Genomic DNA, 11,257 nt, shown 5'->3' with positions numbered 1-11,257 from the left:
ATGGTAGGCTTTTTTACTTTGGTCCCAGCTCTCTGCAGGTCATTCACTAGGTCCCCCCGTGTGGTTCTGGGATTTTTGCTCACCTTTCTTGTGATCATTTTGACCCCACGGGGTGAGATCTTGCGTGGAGCCCCAGATCGAGGGAGATTATCAGTGGCCTTGTATGTCTTCCATTTCCTAATAATTGCTCCCACAGTTGATTTCTTCAAACCAAGCTGCTTACCTATTGCAGATTCAGTCTTCCCAGCCTGGTGCAGGTCTACAATTTTGTTTCTGGTGTCCTTTGAAAGCTCTGTGGTCTTGGCCATAGTGGAGTTTGGAGTGTGACTGTTTGAGGTTGTGGACAGGTGTATTTTATACTGATAACAAGTTCAAACAGGTGCCATTAATACAGGTAACAGTTACAGGTCTGTGAGAGCCAGAAATCTTGCTTGTTTGTAGGTGACCAAATTCTTATTTTCCACCATAATTTGCAAATAAATTCATAAAAAATCCTACAATGTGATTTTCTGGATTTTTTTTCTCATTTTGTCTGTCATAGTTGAAGTGTACCTATGATGAAAATTACAGGCCTCTCTCATCTTTTTAAGTGTGAGAACTTGCACAATTGGTTGCTGACTAAATACTTTTTTGCCCCACTGTAGTCTCTTGTGGTGGCAGGCTGAGACTGTTATTTTAGCAAATTCAGGGTTAGCCCCAACCGGGACTCGAACCCAACACCTTAGCCGTTACACCATGAGATCCGATCCTCCGAAAAAGATTGGTAGGTGTCGGGTTACGGTTGCTTTATTGACTGCAATAAGTAACACTGAAGTGAAACTAAAGGCTGTGTTTCTGTTGAAGGCGTTTTATTAATCGTCTCACTATGAGAAGTAAGGCAGCACACCTGTCCAAAGTATTTAATACATCTTAAACCTGACAACTGCACATTCAACTCAATAAATTGAGTTGTCTGCTATGTGTCTTTGAACATGCGAGTACTACAACAAATGCAACACGTCCTGACACCATATTATCAGCAAAATACTACCAGTCAATCTGTGATATGACCAGCATTCCATCATCCTAAAGAGAATGGCAATCCCTTTCATTGTCCTCATCATCTCCCTCTGTGGTTGTGTGGGAGGCTGTGTGACTATAGGTGTGATCCTCTGCTGCCCCTCATGGCTGAGGTGTGTAGCGCAAGTACTTCCTTTCTGAGGGTAGCTCTTTGGTGTAGACCCCTGCAGGGAACATGGCTGCTGCCTCCTCCTCAGGGATATTTGGAGGAACCATCACGCGCTCGCCAGGCTGGACAGAGAGAGGTAATGAGAAGGGGAGTTAGCAGAGAAAATAGAAATGGGCATAAGTGGCATGCCAATTGACATTGGACTGACAATGGATTCTAAGTGTTTGGAGATGTGATGAATGATGATGTTAACTGACTGTCTATTGGGTCACTCAAGCTTCCATTTATATTTGATTGATAATACTTCCTGAAGGATGCTGCAAATTCCACTGTCAGGCTATAGAGCTTGATATGGATTGGCTGACTGACCTGCCAATCAGCAGGGGTGGCCACCCGGTTCTTTGCTGTGAGCTGCAGGGAGTCGACCACTCTCAGGATCTCATCAAAGTTACGCCCCGTTGTGGCAGGGTAGAGCAGGGACAGCTTCAGCTTCTTGTCTTGGCCAATCACAAACACCTGAGACATAGAAACATGTCACACTTTGGTGGGATGGCATTAGGCAGGTAGGGGCTGAGCATTGGTGGAAAAAATACCCAACTGTCATACTTGAGTAAAAGTATAAATACCTTAATAGAAAGTTACTCAAGTAAAAGTCACCCAGTAAAATACTACTTGAGTAAAAGTCTAAAAGTATTTGGTTCTAAATATACTTAAGTATCAAAAGTAAAAGTATAAATAATTTAAAATTCCTTATTAAGCAAAGCAGATGGCACCATTTTCTTGTTTTTAAAATGTATAATTTACAAACGATGCATTTATATGTAGTGAGTCTGCCAGATCAGACTGTAGGGATGACCACTTGCGTGAATTGGACCATTTTCCTGTCCTGCTAAGCATTCATCATATAACAAGTACTTTTGGGTGTCGGGGAAAATGTATGGAGTAAAAAATTTATTATTTTCTTTAGGAATGTAGTGAAGTAAAAGTAAAAGTAGTCAAAAAATATAAATAGTAAAGTACAGATACCCAACAAACTACTTAAGTAGTACTTTCAAGTATTTTTTACCTAAGTACTTTACACCACTGGGGATGCATTTACTCACATGGCAAATGGTTAGCGGGCGAGAGAAACTGTGTGTGTGTGTGACAGAGTGAGAAAGTGTAGCAGATAAGGGCTGTGTTCACGAACAGGCAGCCATCATGCGGTGATATCACCCTCACTGCTTCATATAAAAATATGACATCATGCAGCAAGGGGCTGAGGTAATGAGTGTTTTTGCCAGACGGGGTGGTGGGGCTTGGGGGGAGGGGTAGTTAACTCATACTAGCCAGTGAAGGTAGGCTGCTTGCAGCAGCATGAATAAGTCATGTTTATGGAAGATAGAGCACCAGAAAGAGGAGGACGATCTCATGGTGGGCAATGACTTACCGGAAACAGAAACGGTCGAGAGATACTGACAGGAAGAAAGCAGAAACGGTAGAGAGAGATACTGACAGGAAGAAAGCAGAAACGGTAGAGAGATACTGACAGGAAGAAAGCAGAAACGGTAGAGAGAGATACTGACAGGAAGAAAGCAGAAACGGTAGAGAGAGATACTGACAGGAAGAAAGCAGAAACGGTAGAGAGAGATACTGACAGGAAGAAAGCAGAAACGGTAGAGAGAGATACTGACAGGAAGAAAGCAGAAACGGTAGAGAGAGATACTGACAGGAAGAAAGCAGAAACGGTAGAGAGAGATACTGACAGGAAGAAAGCAGAAACGGTAGAGAGAGATACTGACAGGAAGAAAGCAGAAACGGTAGAGAGAGATACTGACAGGAAGAAAGCAGAAACGGTAGAGAGATACTGACAGGAAGAAAGCAGAAACGGTAGAGAGATACTGACAGGAAGAAAGCAGAAACGGTAGAGAGAGATACTGACAGGAAGAAAGCAGAAACGGTAGAGAGAGATACTGACAGGAAGAAAGCAGAAACGGTAGAGAGATACTGACAGGAAGAAAGCAGAAACGGTAGAGAGATACTGACAGGAAGAAAGCAGAAACGGTAGAGAGATACTGACAGGAAGAAAGTGTGGCTCGGAGTGTGTTTTTTGTTTGTCTGTACCTGTGTACCTGTGTGTGCATGCATGTTTTGACACTCACACAGCGGGCAGTGAGGGGCATGCCGTCCTTGTCCTTCTCATCTGGGTCCAGCATGCCCAGGGCCACTGCCAGCTCCCTCTGATGGTCTGCTATGATGGGGAAGGGGAACGCACAGCCAGACTCCTCATTGTTGTAGGCCAAGATGTCCTACAGGACCACAGCACATCCGTCCATTACTATACACTGGTCATTGGTTTACACACTCACAACTGGGTGTCCCAAATGGCACCCTATTCCCTTTTGACCTGGTCAAAAGTAGTGCATTATAAAGGGGTGCCATTTGGGAACAGCCTATACCTTGGTCCAGCCACGGTGGTCCTCCAGACTGTCAATGGACAGGGCGATCATCTTCACGTTGCGCCTGCTGAACTCGTCGCTGAGTTTTGCTGCTCGGCCCAGCTCTGTGGTGCAGACAGGTGTGTAGTCACAGGGGTGGGAGAACAGGATACCCCAGCTACAGAGAGAGGGGGGCGGGAGTGATGGACAGAGGGAGAGAGAAGAAGATACAGAGAGAGAGGGGGGAGTGATGGACAGAGGGAGAGAGAAGAAGATACAGAGAGAGAGAGGGGGGAGTGATGGACAGAGGGAGAGAGAGGAAGATAGAGAGGGGGGAGTGATGGACAGAGGGAGAGAGAGGAAGATACAGAGAGAGAGGGAGAGAGAGGGGGAGTGATGGACAGAGGGAGAGAGAGGAAGATACAGAGGGAGAGGGGGGGAGTGATGGACAGAGGAAGATACAGAGAGAGGGGGGGGGAGTAATGGACAGAGGGAGAGAGAGGAAGATACAGAGGGAGAGAGAGATTAGAGAGAGAGAGATTAGTAGGGGCCTATTATTGGAATGTCAGCCTTTTTGTCTCCCTGCTCCTGTGTTTCTGTTTTAGTGGAGCGGCTAAGCTGCAGAATTTGACTCAAATCGTTCACTTTGTGATAAATGCACCACATTTGGTACAAAGGTAGATTTGGGTACCTTGAAAATATTTAGATATGGAGTCACCACATATTTGCCTTCTGGCGGGCATGGCAGTCCTTTTTCAAAATGGCCCTCGACTGTAACACTATGTTACAATTCAGAAGGACTGCTTTGACAAAAAGGCAACAAATTAGTCATGGTGTTAGATTTATTGACGCTGAAAAGATTAAGATATGGAGCCACCACAGATTTGGCCCCTGGGGGCCAAGGCAGGTATCTTACAAAATGGCCACTGTTGGTAACACAATATTGCAGTTACAAAGTCATTTTTTGTTGTTGTTGATAAACACCAAATTGGGCAAAGAGTTCAATTTATATATCCTGAAAATATTTAGATAGGGAGCCATGACTTTTAGAGGTCCCTTAGGGAGCAGTAAGTACACATCTACCCGATACTGCCTCAATCACCACCAAAGTCCATGGCATACCGAACTGTGGCACATAGCCTTTACTTTGTTGAAATAGCAGAACATATTCAAATGCAAGTAGAAAAACTAGTGGGTCATACTTTTGTATGAAAACAAGACAAAACAAATGGATACATGAAAAATGGAGTGGCAATGGCTAGAAAGCCGGTGACGTCGATCGCTGAACGCCGCCCGAACAAGGAGAGGAGCCGACTTCGGCGGAAGTCGTGACACTTAACCAGTAGACCAAAATAATATTCTGTTCTGGGCCGAAGCTGGTTGTAAGTCGCAGGCAGGGCTACCTCATCTATAGAGCGTTCTAACTCACCTCAGATACACAGTCTCAGAAATATTATTTTTCCTACAAAAGATAACTGCTGTATTTCCCTATGTACTCATTGTATTGTACTCTGTTAAACATTTTAAACAGATTCAGGCCAATAAGTATAGGCCATGACTTTATATACAGTGCATTTGAAAAGTATTCAGACAACTTCTCTTTTTCCACATGTTGTTTCCCCCCCCCCCCCCCTCATCAATCTACACACAATACCTCATAATGACAAAGCGAAAACATTTTGGGGGAAATATTTTCACATTTATTAAAAATACAAAACAAAAATACCAACCGTTCAAAAGTTTGGGGTCACTTAGAAATGTCCTTGTTTTTGAAAGAAAAGCACATTTTTTGTCCATTAAAATAACATCAAATTGATCAGAAATACAGTGTAGACATTGTTAATGTTGTAAATGACTATTGTAACTGGAAACGACTGATTTTTTATGGAATATCTACATAGGCGAACAGAGGCCCATTATCAGCAACCATCACTCCTGTGTTCCAATGGCACGTTGTGTTAGCTAATTCAAGTTTATCATTTTCAAAGACTAATTGATCATTAGAAAACCCTTTTGCAATTATGTTAGCACAGCTGAAAACTGTTGTCCTGATTTAAGAAGCAATAAAACTGGCCTTCTTTAGACTAGTTGAGTATCTGGAGCATCAGCATTTGTGGGTTCAATTACAGGCTCAAAATATCCAGAAACAAAGACCTTTCTTCTGAAACTTGTCAGTCTATTCTTGTTCTGAGAAATGAAGGCTATTCCATGTGAGAAATTGCCAAGAAACTGAAGATCTCATACAACGCTGTGTACTACTCCCTTCACAGAACAGTGCAAACTGGCTCTAACCAGAACAGAAAGAGGAGTGGGAGGCCCCGGTGCACAACTGAGCAAGAGGACAAGTACATTAGAGTGTCTAGTTTGAGAAACAGATGCCTCACAAGTCCTCAACTGGCAGGTTCCTTCAATAGTACCCGCAAAACACCAGTCTCAACGTCAACAGTGAAGAGGCGACTCTGGGATGATGGATTTTGGAACCACCAAGATTCTTCCTAGAGCTGGCCACCCGGCCAAACTGAGCAATCGGGGGAGAAGGGCCTGGGTCAGAGGTGACCAAGAACCTGATGGTCTGTATGACAGCGCTCAAGAGTTCCTCTGTGGAGATGGGAGAATCTTACAGAAGGACAACCATCTCTGCAGCACGCCACCAATCAGGCCTTTATGGTAGAGTGGCCAGACAGAAGCCACTCCTCATTAAAAGAAACATGACAGCCCGTTTAGAGTTGACAAAAGGCACGTAAAGGACTATCAGACCATGAGAAACAAGATTCTCTGGTCTGATGAAACCAAGATTGAACTTTTTGGCCTGAATGCAAAGCATCTGGAGGAAACCTGGCACCATCCCTACGGTGAAGCATGGTGGTGGCAGCATCATGTTATGGGGATGTTTTGCAGCTGCAGGGACTGGGAGACTAGTCAGGTTTGAGGGAAAGATATATGGAGCAAAGTACAGAGAGATCCTTGATGAAAACCTGCCACAGGGGGCTCAGGACCTCAGACTGGGGCGAAGGTTCACCTTCCAACAGGTCAACAACCCTAAGCACGCAGCCAAGACAACACAGGAGTCTCCGAATGTCCTAGAGTGGCCCAGACAGAGCCCGGACTTCAACCCGATTGAACATCTCTGGAGAGACCTGAATATAAACTCAGCAAAAAAATAAACGGCCCTTTTCAGTACCGTCTTTCAAAGATAATTTGTAAAAATTCAAATAACTTCACAGATCTTCATTGTAAAGGGTTTAAACACAGTTTCCCATGCTTGTTCAATGAACCATAAACAATTAACTTCTCTAGGGTAGGGGGCAGCATTAAGAATTTTGGATGAAAAGCGTGCCCAAATTAAACCGCCTTCTACTCAGGCCCAGAAGATAGGATATGCATATAGCGCCACAGCTTCACGCCACAGCATCATCGGACTGAGCTTGTTGTCATTGCAGGTAATCTCAACGCTGTGCGTTACAGGGAAGACACCCTTCTCCCTCATGTGGTACCTTTCCTGCAGGCTCATCCTGACATGACCCTCCAGCATGACAATGCCACCAGTCATACTGCTCATTCTGTGAATGATTTCCTGCAAGACAGGAATGTCAGTGATCTGCCATGGCCAGCGAAGAGCCTGGATCTTAATCCCATTGAGCACGTCTGGGACCTGTTAGATCGGAGGGTGAGGGCTAGGGCCATTCCCCCCAGAAATGTCCGGGAACTTGCAGGTGCCTTGGTGGAAGAGTGGGGTAACCTCACAGCAAGAACTGGCAAATCTGGTGCAGTCCATGAGGAGATGCACTGCAGTACTTAATGAAGCTGGTGGCCACACCAGATACTGACTGCTAGTTTTTTTACACATTATTTAATTTCTGTTTGACACATGTCTGTGGAACTTGTTCAGTGTATGTCTCAGTTGTTGAATCTTGCTACACCGGGGCAAAAAAGTATTTAGTCAGCCACCAATTGTGCAAGTTCTCCCACTTAAAAAGATGAGAGGCCTGTAATTTTCATCATAGGTACACTTCAACTATGACAGACAAAATGAGAAGACAAAAATCCAGAAAATCACATTGTATGATTTTTTATGAATTTATTTGCAAATTATGGTGGAAAATAAGTATTTGGTCACCTACAAACAAGCAAGATTTCTGGCTCTCACAGACCTGTAACTTCTTCTTTAACAGGCTCCTCTTGTCCTCCAATCGTTACCCGTATTAATGGCACCTGTTTGAACTTGTTATCAGTATAAAAGACACCTGTCCACAACCTCAAACAGTCACCCTCCAAACTCCACTATGGCCAAGACCAAAGAGCCGTCAAAGGACACCAGAAACAAAATTGTAGACCTGCACCAGGCTGGGAAGACGGAATCTGCATTAGGTAAGCAGCTTGGTTTGAAGAAATCAACTGTGGGAGCAATTATTAGGAAATGGAAGACATACAAGACCACTGATAATCTCCCTCGATCTGGGGCTCCACGCAAGATCTCACCCCGTGTTGTTAAAATGATCACAAGAACGGTGAGCAAAAATCCCAGAACCACACGGGGGGACCTAGTGAATGACCTGCAGAGAGCTGGGACCAAAGTAACAAAGCCTACCATCAGTAACACACTACGCCGCCAGGGACTCAAATCCTGCAGTGCCAGACGTGTCCCCCTGCTTAAGCCAGTACATGTCCAGGCCCGTCTGAAGTTTGCTAGAGAGCATTTGGATGATCCAGAAGAAGATTGGGAGAATGTCATATGGTCAGATGAAACCAAAATATAACTTTTTGGTAAAAACTCAACTCGTCGTGTTTGGAGGACAAAGAATGCTGAGTTGCATCCAAAGAACACCGCACCTACTGTGAAGCATGGGGGTGGAAACATCATGCTTTGGGGCTGTTTTTCTGCAAAGGGACCAGGACGACTGATCCGTGTAAAGGAAAGAATGAATGGGGCCATGTATCGTGAGATTTTGAGTGAAAACCTCCTTCCATCAGCAAGGGCATTGAAGATGAAACTTGGCTGGGTCTTTCAGCATGACAATGATCCCAAACACACCGCCAGGGGAACGAAGGTGTGGCTTCGTAAGAAGCATTTAAAGGTCCTGGAGTGGCCTAGCCAGTCTCCAGATCTCAACCCCATAGAAAATCTTTGGAGGGAGTTGAAAGTCCGTGTTGCCCAGCAACAGCCCCAAAACATCACTGCTCTAGAGGAGATCTGTATGGAGGAATGGGCCAAAATACCAGCAACAGTGTGTGAAAACCTTGTGAAGACTTACAGAAAACATTTGACCTCTGTCATTGCCAACAAAGGGTATATAACAAAGTATTGAGATAAACTTTTGTTATTGACCAAATACTTATTTTCCACCATAATTTGCAAATAAATTCATTTTTTTCTTTTTTTGTCTGTCATAGTTAAGTGTACCTATGATGAAAATTACAGGCCTCTCTTATCTTTTTAAGTGGGAGAACTTGCACAATTGGTGGCTGACTAAATACTTTTTTCCCCCACTGTATATTCATACAAATATTTACACGTCAAGTTTGCTGAAAATAAACACAGTTGACAGTGAGAGGACGATTCTTTTTTTGCTGAGTTTAGTTGTGCAGCGAAGCTCTCCATTCAACCTGACAAGGGCTTGAGAGGGTCTGCAGAGAAGAATGGAAGAAACTCCCCAAATACAGGTGTGCCAAGCTTGTAGCGTCATACCTAAGAATAATCGAGACTGTAATCGCTGCCAAAGGTGCTACAACAAAGTACTGAGTAAAGGATCTGAATACTTCAGTAAATGTGATATTTCAGTTGTTTTTTTTATACATTTTCAAAAATGTCTAATAACCTGCTTTTGCTTTGTCATTATGGGGCATTGTGTGTAGATTGATGAGGGGGGGGGGAACTATTTAATCAATTTTAGAATAAGGTTGTAATGTAACAAAATGTAGAAAAAGTCAAGTGGTCTGAATACTTTCTGAATGCACTGTAGATTAAAGGTTTGTGAAATAGTGGGTCAGTCTGTAGTCATTTAGTAAGATGGCTACCACAGCTCCCTGGGGCCAAATCTGTGGTGACACAATATCTAAATCTTTTTAGGGTCCATAAATCTAGCTCTGTGGCAAATTTGGTGCCTTTACCTCAAAACAGTCCTTCTGAATTGTAAACTCATGTTACAGTCGTGGGGTATTTTGTAAGAGAGCCACCACAGCCCCAAGGGCCAAATCTGGGGCGGATCCATATCTAAATCTTTTCAAGGTACCTTTATCTACCGCTGTACCAAATATGGTACTTTTATCACAAAGTGAACAATTGAGTCGAATTGTACAGCTTAGCCGCTCCACTAAAACAGAAACACAGGAGCAGGGAGACAGAAAGGCTGACATTCCTATGCTAGGCCCCTACTAATCTCTCCATATCTTCCTCTCTCTGTGTTTCCCCTGACACATTGGTGCGGCTGGCTTCCGGGTTGGATGCCCGCTGTGTTAAGAAGCAGTGCGGCATGGTTGGGTTGTATATCGGAGGACGCATGACTTTCTACCTTCGTCTCCCCCGAGCCCGTACGGAAGGTGTAGCGATGAGACGAGATAGTAGCTACTAAAAGAATTGGATACCACGAAATTGGGGAGAAAAAAAGGGGGGGGGGGGGGGGGAGTGAACGATCTGTACTCAAAACACTTCCATTCTACGCATCAGTACACTCGATTTTTAATACTGTATGTAATACTAATGCATTACATACGTTATTTGAGCACTATTGTTTTTTAGGGTAAGAAATAATGAAATGTTTAATATAATTTAATAAAACATGTTGATATTAAACCCGATTATGCCAAGCAGCCTAAAGATGTATTTGATCATGTAAGGAACCAAGATGAAAAATATAGGCGACTTCAAGTGTGCCCACAGAGAACTTGTCTTGTTGCAGCAACTGACATTTCAGTGTTGTCAGCGTTTTCATTGAGTGGGCTTAGAGAACAAATGATTTGAGCTGCAAGCAAGCAGTTTTTTTTTCTGACGTCTCAACCTAGTTAGACTGACACAACCAACTGGCCTAGATCAAATAAAACCACAGTAAAGATACATGTCTAAATATTATTCCGATAGGGGAAGAATAGCTGTTTATTATTATTATCTACGAAAAAAATAGAGATGCCAAAGCATCCTCGCTATACCCAATAACGTTAGGTATCAGATTAAAATTCACACCAACACAGTTTGAGAGTACAGTAGGATATGACAGCTATCAGCATAATCAACTTTACTACTTTTGCCAAACTATACTAAACCTTTATTTTTTTACAAGTGAATGATTTAGGTCTCATTTCTTTAGAAACAGGTGCCTTGTTGAATGCAAATGATATAGTGAAATCGAAAAGAGAACATAAATTATATAACGGAAAACTGGAATCTCAGGTAGTATATTCCAAAATGCTAACACGTGATTTCAATCGATGGCATATTTAATGTCATATCAGCCTTTAAAATTACTTACGAGTCACCCAAAAAATCGTGGAATTTAATTTTGCCGTTAGTGGTTTCGGCCTCAAAATTAGGAAACACATCTCCTAGAAGTAATCCGGGCATGGTCGCAATGAAGACCCGCGCGCTCCAGTAACAGCATACTGATGACAGCAGGTTCAAATCGTCTAACCCGGAACAGGTTTTAACACTTAGTATGATCATGTGTCAAATGTCATATTT

General features: G+C 43.3%; 1 protein-coding gene across 1 annotated transcript; it reads right to left on the bottom strand.

Annotated features, from left to right (window-relative positions):
* Nucleotides 1-831: 831 nt before the first annotated feature.
* Nucleotides 832-11,205, bottom strand: LOC109875249 (peroxiredoxin-6). Its single transcript, XM_031810680.1, has 5 exons — nt 11,049-11,205; nt 3,607-3,763; nt 3,310-3,456; nt 1,538-1,684; nt 832-1,290 (listed from the first exon to the last, which is right to left on the bottom strand). Exons 1-5 carry the CDS (start codon nt 11,138-11,140, stop codon nt 1,162-1,164), a joined length of 672 nt encoding a protein of 223 aa, XP_031666540.1. The 5' UTR covers nt 11,141-11,205; the 3' UTR covers nt 832-1,161.
* Nucleotides 11,206-11,257: the final 52 nt, after the last annotated feature.

Source organism: Oncorhynchus kisutch, linkage group LG30, assembly GCF_002021735.2.
Source record: "Oncorhynchus kisutch isolate 150728-3 linkage group LG30, Okis_V2, whole genome shotgun sequence".
NCBI lineage: Eukaryota > Metazoa > Chordata > Actinopteri > Salmoniformes > Salmonidae > Oncorhynchus > Oncorhynchus kisutch.
The sequence above is the reverse complement of the archived record's forward strand: the minus strand, read 5'-3'. Positions and strand labels throughout refer to the sequence as shown.